The 15,457-nt window shown below is 35.0% G+C and overlaps 1 protein-coding gene across 1 annotated transcript; it reads left to right on the top strand.

The window, feature by feature from the left end:
- The first annotated feature begins 477 nt into the window (after nt 1-477).
- mats (MOB kinase activator-like 1) lies at nt 478-13,662 on the top strand. Its single transcript, XM_028179378.2, has 5 exons — nt 478-666; nt 948-1,114; nt 2,967-3,194; nt 5,572-5,735; nt 6,253-13,662. Exons 1-5 carry the CDS (start codon nt 653-655, stop codon nt 6,331-6,333), a joined length of 654 nt encoding a protein of 217 aa, XP_028035179.1. The 5' UTR covers nt 478-652; the 3' UTR covers nt 6,334-13,662.
- The last annotated feature ends 1,795 nt before the right edge of the window (nt 13,663-15,457 follow it).

Raw genomic sequence — 15,457 nt, 5'->3', positions numbered from 1 at the left:
TCAATTCATAGTCGATTTTAAATGGATTGATTAAAATTGATACAATATCTAAGAATTATACTAGCTATTTTCTAAATTTTGGTTTTAAATTTATTCTCAGTTTCAGCTTACACAAGTTATTAACTTTAGTACCAAATTGCTGTATTCGACTTACAGTTTTATCTGTTTAAATACTACGCCTGTAAAACGATAGATAACTGTCTATATTTAAACCACTATTGATACAAGCACCATGTAATTGTCAAATAGATGTACATGCATGCGATAGAGGCGAATAATTCGATAGTATTCTGTCTCATTCTCTCGTAGGTTAAATACTTTATAAGTAAATGTTTGTCTTTTTTAAGTGTCGCTTCTTTGAATTTCAAATAAAGTAGGTTGCTGTTGCTGTAGGATGTGTTTGACATTTTTAATATTCGATTATGAATTTGGAATCGATTGATCGACTAAACCCACCAAAGAATAATGGGGAACTGCAATCTGCATGGAACTTGAAATAATGCAATGAACTTTTGACAAATGTTTTGTATTCAATTTGTGAACAAGTGAATTGAAATATTCTTTGTAATAAAATAACCTATCTATATAAATTGGTGCTAAATTTGTGATTAATTTATTGTTTAGATAAGGAAGGAAATACAAAACGGTCAAAATGAGCTTCCTATTGTGAGTATTACGGAGTCAATAATGCTCTAACCGGATCTATTTTTAACTGATCGTCTTCCGCTGAGAAAAGCGCTGACGTCTTGTTTACGTCTATGCTATAATCTCAGTAGCCATGAGTTAAATATGATGTCTTAATGTATGCGATTTCGGCGCCCCCGCAGGGCCTCGGCCTACTCAGATACAGATGTCGAAAAACTACCGCCCGCTCTATCCTGTCTCTCAGTATTGAACCTTCAAAACCTACTAAAACACCTTCAAGAATTAGTTACTTTTTATTACAGTGGTAGTCGCTCAAACAAAACTTTCAAACCAAAGAAGAATATTCCTGAGGGCACCCATCAGTACGATTTGATGAGGCACGCAGCAGCCACACTTGGTTCCGGGAACTTGCGCCTCGCTGTTATGTTACCCGAAGGGGAGGACCTCAATGAGTGGGTTGCCGTGAACAGTGAGTGGATTATCCAATTACATTCTAAGTAAATTTTGAAGGAGGCTGGCTAACTTGAACGCTTGTACGCCACACAACCAGAATGAAAATATGATAAATATTTACCAAAGTCATTTAGTTATTTGTTGTTGAGTTACATTCAAATGCAGAATAATTTATTGAATATCTTCAGTGTACATAGTAAGAATAGAGTGACACTTCTGCCTTTGAAAGTAGGGTAAGAAACTTCTAAAGGGATAAAAATATTTCTGATTTTTTTAATTGGAGCACATGATATTATTACACAATTACAAAATATTAAAAAGTAATAGTGTTTAGTAAATTACTTTTTATCACATCAGAATCAATACGTTGGTTTCATTCCTTTTAATAATATTATGAGGGTTAGAAAGTTGTACTTTCCTTCTAAGGTCAGTAATATGTGATTACTTAATGTAGTGCAAAAAATGCTGTAGATGTATTTGTTGGGATTGAGAAGGGATTATTTCTGCCACATTTGTAATGAGACTTATTAAAAAATATATTTTTGATTGATATGAATATTAACTTCATTATCAAGCAAAGTATAAAAATATCAAACATGAATTTCAAATGAGCTTTTAGATACCGTATTGCCCCTTCCCATAAAAAGCTTGAGACTACAGAACCAGAATCTGTGGTTGCTATTAAAGTAGGTAGGTCGAAAAAACGAAAAGATGACCATTCTTAATTGCTGCATGTCACAACAAAGAAGGATTGTTTTTAAAACATAGCATTGAATAGAGCATTGTGTCATTATTGTAGGTAGCAGATGATTCATTATGATAAATAAATTTACTCCTATATTGTGCCACTTATAATTTTACATGTTTCCTGTTGATGTCAATAATAATTGATAAGTTTACTGTGTATTTTATGTGTAATGTTTTAATTGAAATATAGTCAGACAGATTTTTATTAGACCTACATAGTGGCTGCTTTGAATTCCACATAAGAATTCAAGTATTTTCATTCATGCCACAGTGCGCACTGGTGAGCCTTATCTTGCTGAACTGTTCGTTCCATGAGGGTCACCCGTGAGCCACGCGAGGGTTCTAACTTAAACGCTTCCTTCAAACCACAGATTGCAGCTATCAAACAAAACGCTCATGGAAACTGTGTGGCCCTTTAGCCAAACTGAATGCCTTGGTTTTCAAATGCAATAGCAAGTTGTAGTTTTTATCAAGATTGTAGCCTTTTAAAATATTTTAAAACTAGAAGGTATAGGTCGCTAATTTTTATCATCCATGCAAAATTTAGCATTTTATAAATTTTAGAAGGAAAAGTTGATTAAAATTACTGATTCTGTGATTTTGGCTTGACCCGAATGGTATAGTACGTTAGGCCCACATGGCATTTATCATGTTAAGTGACTACCAGAGCTCACAGACACCAAGTCATTGCTGCTGATTCCATGATGATGTGAGCTCAATGTTTTAATAGGATCCATAAGAAATGTCCCATCTTTATAGCAAAATACATTATTGTAGCGCTGTTGAAAAGTAGGATAGTAGTACCTAGGTGGTTTCACAGAAAACCATCAATAAGATTAAGGTGAAATTACAGTTGGCTGGCAGGATGATTTTCAGAAGAAAGGGTTAGTTGTGAATAGCATAATTATATTACTACAGGTCTTGTGAGTGCAGGTGTAGTAGTAGACAGAGGTTGCTAGTTTCCGTCCGACCGTAACTGGAATACCTTTGGCTACCAAAGCTATACTGTTGTCATTGTGGAATCCAGTGACTTAAAAGACTAAAATAAAATTTGTTTACATATCTAGAAATACAAATATTAATAATAAAATTAAGAATAACAAAAAGACATACTTCCCCAGCTGTGGATTTCTTCAATCAGATCAACATGTTATATGGGACCATAACAGAATTCTGCACAGAGGAGTCATGTGCTGTCATGTCTGCCGGACCAAAATATGAATACCATTGGGCTGACGGACACACAGTGAAGAAACCTATCAAGTGTTCGGCCCCAAAGTATATAGATTATTTGATGACGTGGGCACAGGATCAGCTTGATGACGAAACTCTGTTCCCTTCGAAAATTGGTAAGAAATATGTAAATAATATAATGATTAAATTGTAAGGTTTTTCGAAGAGGACGAGGTGTGTGAGTTAGTTGAGTGTCCGTTGTGTGTTGTCCCCCGGAAACCTCATCGGAGCGGTCAATAAAACTTTACGTATAATTACGTTTATTCGTGTCACAGATCGCGGTGGATCGCTGCACGTTAACCACTGACTAACTAACGTCTATTGCTCATTACTTTAACTGCATAGTAAGCTAAGCCGGGCGGGGTATCATTCCCCTACAAAATTGTATATATTTGAATTTTCACCAATTTCATCTTATCATCATATTCTTCACTGCAGCAGAGTTACTCTTTACTATTTAAAGTTCCTGTCATCACATACTGTGCACATTAAGAAAAAGTAGTAGTTTCACAGCGCAACAGAATCACCAAGTTACAATGCCCAATGCAGAGTAATGGAACTTGTTGTCTGTGAGTTCCATTGCTCTCATTGTGTCTACAATACCTGAAAATGTACTATGAACCAGCACAATAGCTTCAGTTAATGTACATTATGTTTTTATTTATTTATTTTATTATTGCTTACATGGGTGGACGAGCTCACAGCCCACCTGGTGTTAAGTGGTTACTGGAGCCCATAGACATCCACAACGTAAATGCGCCACCCATCTTGAGATATAAGTTCTAAGCTCTAAAGTATAGTTACAACGGCTGCCCCACCCTTCAAACCGAAACGCATTACTGCTTCACGGCAGAAATAGACAAGATGGTGGTACCTACCCGCGCGGACTCACAAGAGGTCCTAACACCAGTAATTACGCAAATTATAATTTTGCGGGTTTCATTTTTATTACAAGATGTTATTCCTTCACCGTGGAAATCAATCGTGAACATTTGTTGAGTACGTATTTTATTAGAAAAATTGGTACCCGTTTGAGATTCGAACACCGGTGCATCGCTCAACACGAATGCACCGGACGTCTTATCCGTTAGGCCACGACGACTTCAAACGGTACGGGACCTCTGCATTAATCACCAAATAACTAACATTTGAAAGATGATTTTGTTTGCTTGATACGTTTACGGGTGGTAGGACGTAATGTGAGTCGGCACGGGTCGATATCACCACTCTACCTATTTCTGCCGTGAAGCATAATGGTTTCGGTTTGAAGGTTGGGACAACCGTTGTACAGTAAAAAGTGACACCTTAAAAAACATATCTCAAAATGAGTGGTGTTATTTACGTTGTAGATTAGGAGTGGGTAATATCGGTTTTGCCGCGTATCGAATCGTATCTATATATCGAGGATCAATATCGGATATTGAATCTATATATTGATGGATGCTAGTAGATTTTCTCGATTCATGATATTTGAGATTTGAAACGATACGCTGATATAATATCGTAGTAGATATAGATTTAAGTCAACGTTATACGGTTGGTTTTCTGATATCAATTTATAATATGATCTTAAAGTAATAAAAAGAACATGAAAATAAAAATATCAAAAAAACTTTCCTTCATGCTTTTACCAGGCTTAGGACTGGCTACATTATTTTCAGTTTTTAGTATTTTGTGTCTTAATTTAAAATTACAAAATATACCAAAAGAGTGTAGATTTCAAAAGTTTAATACAAACACAAGAAATAAACTCAATTATTTGGATTCAAATAAAAATAGAAAAATGTGTACTTTAAAAATCAAACACAAAAAACTTTTAAGTATTTATAAACACTTGTCCAAAAATTCTAATTCAAGGTCAAAGCGCGTGAAATTAAATTCAACGATGCAAATAGGCTATACTGCATTCAAGTTAGGGTCGAAAGTTGAAACTTCTTTCCTTAATTGTATCCTGCTGATACGCTAAGAATAATCTACAGACATATGGACTTAAATATAAGGTTTACAATTGTATGGATAATGCCTGTTTCTGTTTCATTCATCACATGATATCCCTATCGTGCGCTCACTCACTCTGGCCGATTCGATACGAACCAAACGAATATTGCTGATATTAACGAATCGGTACGATATGCCGATGCGCATCACATCGAGCAATATCGTGTATCGGCTGATATCGAAATATAGATTTCGATTCACGAATCGGTCCGATATGGCGATGCGCATCACATCGAGCAATATCGTGTATCGGCTGATATCGATATATAGATTTCGTGCGGGGCGATATCGGATTCAACGATATTGCTGCAATATATAGATATTGAATCTATATACGATTTATATCACCCACTCCTATTGTAGATGTCTATGGGCTCCCGTAACCACTTAACACCAGGTGGGCTGTGAGCTCGTCCACCCATGTAAGCAATAAAAAAAGGAGATAAATGAGCATACCTTTAATGATGAGTAACAAAATGGCTATTATTTTTGAAGGTGTGCCATTCCCGAAGAGTTTCCTACTGATGGCAAAAACTATATTGAAGCGTTTGTTCCGCGTGTACGCGCACATCTACCACCAGCACTTCCCGGAGGTGGTCCAGCTGGGGGAAGAGGCTCACCTCAATACGTCATTCAAACATTTTATATTCTTTGTACAGGTAATCTTTCTTAACACTACCATAAATTATGTATGCAGTTAGGCTACATTTTAATAAGCATAATTAATTAACAAGATAATTATGCAAATTCAGAGTATCATCAGATTAGTTATTACGTTATTATGAACTCGCACGGACAGACACCAACGCTCAGCCTGTTGCTAAGTAATATTATATAGTCCGGTTTGAAACACATTGTTGTTTTGTACTTCACTTCAGAAATGGTTGAAAAAAGTGGTGATTCAATTTTTTCTTTTGTCTGTTTGCCTACCTAAGCTGATAGCCTTGAGAGGCTAGCTTGTAGGTGAGCTCACGGGGCTCAAACCGGAGGCGTTGCTAACACCGGACCTAGCAAGAGCCGTGCTTCGCAGAATCTACCGCCGAATCGGAAACGCGACCAACTGAGAAGATCCGGCGAGAAACTTAGTGGGCTGTGTCTATGGGTTGATGTCTGATAGAACCTTAAACCAAGCAAACAAGCTTGCACTACCTATAGCATTAGTGTTGTACGTTTCAGGAGTTTAATCTGATCGAGCGCAAAGAGTTAGCGCCCCTACAGGAGCTCATCGACAAACTGACAGCGAAGGACGCGCGATGAGCGTCGCCCGCCAGCCAACACACCCGGCCTAACCTACTCAGGTTGTAAAGATATTTTTGTACTATCTAGTCGGCCTTGATAATAACATTGACAACACACAGATCTGTAAATCAATTTTGTTTTTTTTTTATATTAGTGTGTGATATATTCATAATTTTTAAGCATAAACTATTGAAGTGTTTTTGTTTTTTTTGTCTGCGGCCGATAATTTAAGTTATTCTTAAATTTAATTATAGTAGTACAGTAGTTTGATTTTAATTATAAGTCTTATTGTATGTAAGCTCCAACAGATTTAATTTATATATTTGACCCTCCGGAGAGACCTCCGGTCCAGAGATACTGTCAGCCCACTAAACAAATTTAAATTCTCTAATAGCTCTGTATTGTTGGATCAATGTAAATATTTTTATAATTTATTTTCTTATTAAGAATTACTAAATCTTCTGAATAAACAAAAAAATTGAGATCTGTCGTTGTGCATGTATCACACAAAAACTTCTATGTACAGATATCAAATGCTTGGTGCTTATTTAGAAAACAAAAAAACTAATTCATTTATTTATTTTATTTAATATATTTTGTACGCACAGCTGTTAGAAAAAACACGACAATAAGGATACAGAGTACAAGGGCATTTAATTTAAATTTATTAAAGTTTTTAGAAACGGCGCTCTCGCGGCTGTCCTGAATAGATGGCGTTCGTAGCTTTCTGAATCGCGCTGTGGTTATGTTACTTGTTTTAATAACGGCCTCATCCGTCAGCGCCAAAGTGGCTTAAGGTTACCATAGTTAGTATGCAGGCGATTAGGTTGGAATTTTCATAAATTTGAATTTGAGTGGGCAAAAAACAATTCACGCAAAATTAATATTTACAAAGTAGACTTGCGCAAAACATCACTTCTCAATGTAATGTGATATGACATCACTTTTACAGACAGGTGATATTACTCGAAAACATTACACATCACTCTTAACATTACTCGGTGCGTTCAATAGATACTGTGACGAATACATTGTACCTATCTATACACCCGAATCATTACTTAAGTGATGTGTTCATACTTTGTATTGTAATTCACTGTTATATTACTTGACAGAGATTGACTTATTTAATAATATAATAATTTTATTTTTTACTTAATATAATTTATTGTGGGATGAACGGATTTCATATGGCGACTTAGACTGCAAATTGAGCTCGACGATAATGTTAATATACGAGAGCAGTAGACACATTGTTTCGGCGCGGTCTCCTCAAAATGCATCCAAAGAGGACTGTACTTTCATTTAGACGCCATTCTTTCTTTCACTTATTAAACACGCATTAAAACAAATAATAAAACTATCTTCAAATAAGTGCTTAAGTAATTCAAACACAAAAATTAATATGAAATATTACTAAACAATTACGAGCGACTAGCGATTTTACAAAAGTTGCGAATAAAAAATTCAGTAACTACTTGCGGGGAGCTACCGGCTGGCCCATGAAAAATATAAACACAAATACCTATATTAAAATTCAGACGTACCATAGGTATAAAAATGTACCTAGCGGCCAGGGCATACGGTTCAAAATCACTAGGAATAATTCCGTGTCGCTTGCTCATTTATTTTGCGTAGATCGGTCTGTCTCGCTCGCTCGGTTCCGTTCGTGTATTAAGCAACATTACACGACAAAGAAAGAAACATGTTTGGGTGATAGCTTCGTTAGAAGTAATAGTGTTCTGTGGGTGATAGTGTGATGTTTGTTTCCTTCGCGTAATGTGTGATGTTGCATTACATCGTAGAGTAATATTACCGGAATAATATCACTCGCATTACTTACACATGTCTATTACAAAGCTATCTGTTATCTATGGGTGAAACTATGGACAGGCCGGTTTTACATCAAAATTTATTGTATTTTAAATAAATTCCAATACACGTCATATAAGCTTGAATATAAAAAAAATGTGGGTTAGGCCACTTTTGCGCTGATGGCCTCAAATATAAAATGCATTTTCAAATAACCACGTATCTTCGGGATATGCGCGGATTGAGCTAAATCTAGTACCTCAAAAATACAATCGTATTATAGACTCAGTAAATAAAACATCCGCGTAAAGTTTTTTATTATAATTCCGTTTATATATTATTGATTATTTAATTTTTAAATGGCTCTCTTGTAATGTTGCAAAAACTTTCACTCCTCGATATATGTACACAACGGTAGTGTCCCTTTCTCCGCGCGAGGTTTGATCATCGTATACAAACACCGAGTTGACTAGTAAGAATTCTAATTGAAATCAAACTACACTATACTGAAATGCTTATAAATATTATATTATTCTTATTAAATTTGATTTTGTTTATTACAACCCAAAAATGTTTATTAAATAGAAAGAATTGCAAAACAATTTTATCGGGATCTAATCGCGCCAAATAACTTTCCATTATCTTAAAGCCACAATAGATACGAGAAATGGGCATTTGATAATTAGTATAAATAATTATTATCACATTTCTTGGGTTTTTTGTCTCCATAATATTGCTTTGTGTCTGTTGCGTTTGGGTATTATGTGCATTTTGTCATTCCTTGTATTTAGTAACCCAAGTATGACGTATTCAATAATGACAGTTCCGAACGTTTTAGCGGGAAACTTGAAAATAATCAAATATGTCCGCTACCTATAATTTTTATGTAAATTATGCTGGTTTTAAATTTAAAAACAGTTACTACCGACAATATTATTTAAAAAACATCGCTATAAGCGCTAAATACCGTCCACCATACTAACTAATTTAGAAAGGAGTTCTTACTTTTCTAAAATCGCCATTTATTTTATAAAATAAGGGCCTTGTGTATCAAATCTCTCTCCGCTTTCTAAGAACTTTTTATGTAAATAATGTTCTGAAAAAAATATCCTAAATTTACACAAAGATAAAATAAAATACCTTGATTATTGTTATTGAAATATTTATTGAATATATTGTTGAAAATGAACTGAAAATTTGCCGCGATTACATCCTCACTTGGGAATCATTTCAAATCGTATTAAAGATTCCTAATAAATGACAAATACAGTGCGAGTTTGCGTTGAACTTTGCTAAGATATGCAGCATCCAATGGAGACAATAACGAAGCGCTTATATTATTAAATTAATACTTTTGTGATTTGGGTTAGTCGTATTGGTTTTTTGATGTGGAAGATTTCGAATACTTCTAAATACCGTGGTCGTTGTGGTATTGTAATTGCAAAACTTGACTTGATGTCACGAATGATGGTGTGACATCAAAAGCTTTAAATCTTTATGAACTAGTAAATGAATCAATTATTTTCTTTGCATTATTTTTATTTAACAATAAATAGAATATTTTGTGCAGGTATTTCTTTTAATAAAAAGATAGTAAGTTACTAGTTTCTAATCACAGAATGGTACTAAACATATTTATTTACTTTGACTAGCGTATTATCGTATGATGAATTTATTTAAACAATTTATTTGATTAATGATTAAGGTTAAATTGTCCTTTGATAAGTTCAATTCCTATTGGTATCAGATAATATTCAATTTTTGAACTATATCTAATTCTGACATTATATTTTTTTCTTGTTGAATCTATTTAAATTTTATGTTTTTCTTCATTTATTTATATTTACAGTTCGTTTTGTGAATCCCACTGTTCCGTAATGAAATAAAAGTGCATTAAATATATTACAGTGATATAGTTTTGATTTCCGTCTTTATTTGAATAGTATTTTTTAAACTAAGATTTTTTCCGTTTGCGGGATGCTAAGTGTTATGCCGATATTTTCAACGGAGAAAACTTGCTTTGCACGAGCGCATCGTGCGGTCCGTGGTCCGCGCCACTCGTACTAAGGTCGCACTTACGACGTAACTACCTTTGAACTAGCGAAACGTCGCGTATACGGGGTCGGATAGTTCGCGACTGAACAGCAAACACGCTACCATTCATTAGCCACAGATGACGTCATGCGTTGAGTATATATATATTACATAGATGTAAACTGTTGAAATTATACGATTTATTTAATGATTTGAAATTTTAAATGATTAACTTTGACAAAAATGTAATGGACTGATCTTGTTTGCTTAATGAGCGTCCTTTTAACATTACTACTTTTCAGACCTTTTTTGTTCAGCCTATGTTTTTTTTTCTTATCAAGCCATACATATCAATAGTGCTTCCAATATATTCATGTTGGTAGCAGTGAAATTTTATAAATGCTTAATCGAAACTTTGTACCTACTAGGTCGCGCTTGAGGCCTTTAGATATGCAACCGCCATACGGGGCGCGTCGGACCCAAAACGGGCGATCCAATGCTTTTGTTAGCAGATGAGCATACGGCCCACCTGATGGTAAGTGGTTACCGGCGCTCATGGACGTCAGCAAAGCCAGGGGCAAGCCGCTAACTACAATTGCCTTTGCCATACATGCTCATTAGATAAGTTCAGTACTAATGCTTAGTTTAAATTACACTTTCCGTCATAGTTTATGTATGTATCGGGCTCGACAATGGCGACAGCACACAGCGTGTAATGTTGACGAACACTTGACCTCCCATAGACCGATCCACACTCTACTGTGCGATTGATTGATTTTCTTCGAAACCAAGGGCGGATCCAGCTTTGGCGCCAGGAGGGGGTCACATAGTCGTGGCCAAGCTAAGAACTTATAATTTAATTTTGATAACAATAGATAATAAATAAATCATGATGTTCTTCAATTAGTCCAAGTTAGTTCAAGTCCTGGAACTAGCTCAGGGGGGGGGGGGTCATGACACCCATGACCCCCCTGGATCGCCCGTTGTTCGAAACCCGTATCCATACTGAGGCGATGTCGCCCTAAGCGTGCAATGTCACAAGTATTCAATAAATAAATTTGAAAAATATCACAAAATGATGTACTTAATTAATTTTTATCACACCTTCACCACGTCTTCACAATTAAAGTGTCTTAATCCAAAATTCTTGGTTTTTTTTTAGTTAACGCCAAAAATGCAATTGAAGATGTGTAAATTTTCAATTTTGATATTTAAATACTTTAAGCCTTAAAGCGCATAGGTACCTTAAAAGTTAAGATATACGCTTGATTTAAAAGAGGCGGAAAGTGTACTTTGTCGTTTTCTAACTAAAATTTAAAATTAGATTTTTAATTTGCAAATTTTAATTTTATAACCTGTCAAAATCATGTTTATGAAAATCATTTCCTTAAAATTTTTAGTTAAACCACTTCAACTCTAAAGGTGCGACATATCACAAATAAATATGTACAACACGCAATGTAACTTAATTTCAAATCAGCTGACGCACAGAACAGGCTACAAAATGTTCACAAAATCTATCGTCAGTTTGTTTTAAGGGCCTGTGCACACCACGTTTTTTAAACGCGTCGTCGACGCGCGTTGTAGCGATACACACGCAAGTCAGACGAAGCCTGTAGACCTTTACACACCTGTATAAATTCAAATACGCGTTTGTATCGATACAGACGACAACAAACCGCTTTGTAGGATAAAAGTGTTTAAAAAACGTAGTGTGCACAGGCCCTAAGTAGGGCGTTGTAACAATTCTGGCTTAAAGGACGGTGCTCTTACGCTGTATATTCAATTGAGTGCTTAAGCGTTTACCAATTATTAGTCTAACAACAAATGTCAGACACTCTGACTCAAAATTAGATTTAGTCTTAACTTCGTTCCGCTACAAAACATCGAGAACAAATGTTCAACTAATTCGCAAAAATGCAAAAACCCATTACTGACTACAATTTTGTAAGTTTTTGCGCGATTTATTTTTGAAAGCAATAAATAAGTAATTTTTAAAATCTAAACGAAATATTGCCTTCTTAAGCTATAAGAATTATATAGATGTGATTTATCTTTTGTAACGATTTTAGCTTTGATACGAAAATTATAGTTTATATACGTACTTGTATTGACGAAGTGAGGATTGTTTGCCCTTATTTATTCGATTGTGTGAAATTATGACTTCAATTTGAAATGAATACACAATAAAAACACATTTAATGTTTTTCATTGCTCCATTTACCTTTTTTGGGGTTTATAAGCATTATTAATTGTCAATATAATATTTATTGGTAGATACATCATTGATGATATCGAGGGGTTTAAAGCTATTTGCTTTAAGCGACATTTCACTTAACACGCGACATTTATCTTTGTAATTAAAGATGCGTTTTATTTGGTATTAGCATCAGCGGTTCGATGTTTTTAATTGAACTTCAATTAACTTTACTATGGAATGAATGGTCAGATAGCTGAAGAAGTTTTATATATATTTTTATAAACTTTAAACTTAAAATGGCTCTCCTGTAAAGTTGCAAAAATAAAGCTTATACCAAATAAAAATTTCTGCAAGTAACGAATGACAATAGTCATGCGTGACCAATAAAATAATGAAAATTTCCAAATCTCTGAAATAATAAACGAGGTTAAACCGTGTTAACCTAAATTATGATTTAATGTGTAAGCCGACGAATATACTACCACAACTTATTGCAATTTATGCTGTTTCAAATTGTGTACATTGAATAAGTTTTATGTATATTGCGATATGACGCCACTGTTCTATTTAATTATAATAACCTAATTGTACTTTCAACGACAGCCCTTATTGTTATGATTTCTTTTTTCTATATAATAAATGAGTTTAGGACAAATTCAACTAAGTGATTGAAACAAATTCATCCCACGCCGCTGACTCATCAATTTAAAACTTATAATTTTACTGTTATATAATTGAGTCGTCTATTATCAAAGGTGGCAATCTGTGCATTTGGACAAAAAAATGTTATTGATATGTCAATACAGATTGATTTGAATATAATCGTCTCCTTCAAAGAATACGGTTCAAAACCTGCATTAAATAAAGGTTAATACTTAACCTGTTATTTATCTAAGATGTCGAGTTTTATGACTGAGAGATGTAAGAGTTTTATGACTGCCAATGGAATACAAGAATAACAATACTCAATTATCATAATTTATAGTTCTCCGCCATTTTCACAATAATACATGTTTTAAGAATTGCAAAAATTTAGTTTGAGAATTATGATCACCTCAGTCAGTTAAAAAAAAGTTGCTTTATTTCAAATTGAAGTCCGAGAAATAAATTTGTGCAATAAAATTATTTCCGATAATTTATTTTCATCTCGATGTAATTCGCTAAAATAATAATTATTAATTGATAATGATATTTTGTGCATTTAATTTTGTGTTATGAGTTAATATTACATTTAACACAAGTTAGTTTTGTTAATTTAAATTTAGTTTATCAAATAAATAAATAAATGTGTACATAATTTATATCAATCTGTATTTTATTTATTATTTTGATTTCTATTTAGTACGTAAGAGGTGGTTTAATTCAATTTCTAATTGTTCTGATTCGATGTTTGGACGGGGTTGCGATTTTCACCACAAAAGAATAATATGTTGCAACATATTCAACGCAGGTGAAGATTGTCTAACAACGTTATTCCATCAAGTCTTTCCTTAAACTAATTTTGAACTCATCATTAGTTGGCCGCGACTTAGCTGTGCCCTGACATTGCTGATGTCCAGAGTGATCCCTACCACCGTGAGATAAGCGCGTGACGGTGATATTTAATGCTATATTCCACTTCTCGACGGATTTATTATTAAAATTCTATTTTCGCGCAACTAACCGTAGAAGTGATCGGTGGTCTCCTGTCGGGCGAGTAGGTGAGCTCACGGGGCTCTACGTTGAGGACGTTGCTAACACTGGCCCCAGCAAGAGTAGTGCTTCGCTGAATCTACTACCGGATCGGAAATACGACCCACTGAGAAGATCTGAAAAACTCAGTGGACTGTGTCTATGGGTTAATTTACTCGTCGAGCCCTTCGGCGCAAGCACGGGCTCGACGAGAAAACTTGCACCTAAGTACAAATTAAAACTCTGTTTAACACATAAGAAACACTATAATTAGCAATTCACTTTTTCCGCTTCGTTTCAGGTGATGCGTTTGCTGTTTCGCTTCGAGTAGTACCGATTACTAACTGCCTTCATGCCATCTCCGCAACGCTTTTACAGTCGATACGATAACTCTACAATTATCGAGAAAATTCCCGGTATCTGTATGTTTCCGCTATTTGATAATAGATGGCGATACACTTCTAGAGCGTTCTCGATATTATTAGTTCCTTTGATATTCGTTTCTGCTATTTGATGGCAGATGGCGTTATTATTACCGGTGTGAGAATACGTAGAATTCTGTGAGAATTTTGTAACTATCACTACATTGTGCATTCATCTTATACATTCCCTACTTATACTTTTACATACTAAATGTGTTCTCCATTTTATTGCCTAGCCGTAAGTATAGTTTAATGCACGTATATTCCTTGTCGAGGCCTCCCGTGGCTCGGACCTCCGCGGGTCAAACCCAACGTCGACGCCATTCGTCCTTTTATACTCGAAAATACACTGCAGTGTTCAGTTGGAAGTTTATCCTGGAGACCTCTTCGACTTCGGGACCGATTGCAATACACGCGTTTGATTCCACACGGAGATTTGTAAACCGAATTGAGCGGAGATTTCGACCTCGTATGTCAAGGTGGCGGTATACCGATGGTCATGTCCACTTGCTCCATTGTCAACTCCACACTAGACGACACGTGAGCTCGCCTCTCTACTACTACTTTATGTGGACTGAACTCTCCGACCCCCGTTGACGTCGCCTTCATTTATCGCATCAGTGATGGGAAGTAGATTATCCTCACTAATATTATAAATGTATTTGTGTTTTACTTTTTTTTACTACCTACTTAAGCTGTTAACCTTTTTGCCAGTTGCCAGATGGTTTTGCCAGTGTGTTACATGTTGAAACGAGTTCACATGATATTTTTGTAGTGATAGTGCTAACACTGCAGAAAGAACTGGTAAGAAGAGTAAGTACCACAGGCTACAATCCAAAAATACATCTTATTCCTGCAGGAAACTGATTCATTATGTTTAGGAAAAATAATTGACACTTCCATGACTACGCGAGTGAAGTTGCAGGAAACTGCTAGTGTTTTCTATAAATTTAAAGTGAAACTACATCTCGAATAAATATTAAAATCTTACTTTTTCTATTTA

The sequence above is a fragment of the Bombyx mandarina genome, chromosome 06 (genome assembly GCF_030267445.1).
Source record: "Bombyx mandarina strain Sakado chromosome 06, ASM3026744v2".
Classification (NCBI taxonomy): Eukaryota; Metazoa; Arthropoda; class Insecta; order Lepidoptera; family Bombycidae; genus Bombyx; species Bombyx mandarina.
This window is presented reverse-complemented; position numbering and strand designations above follow the sequence as displayed.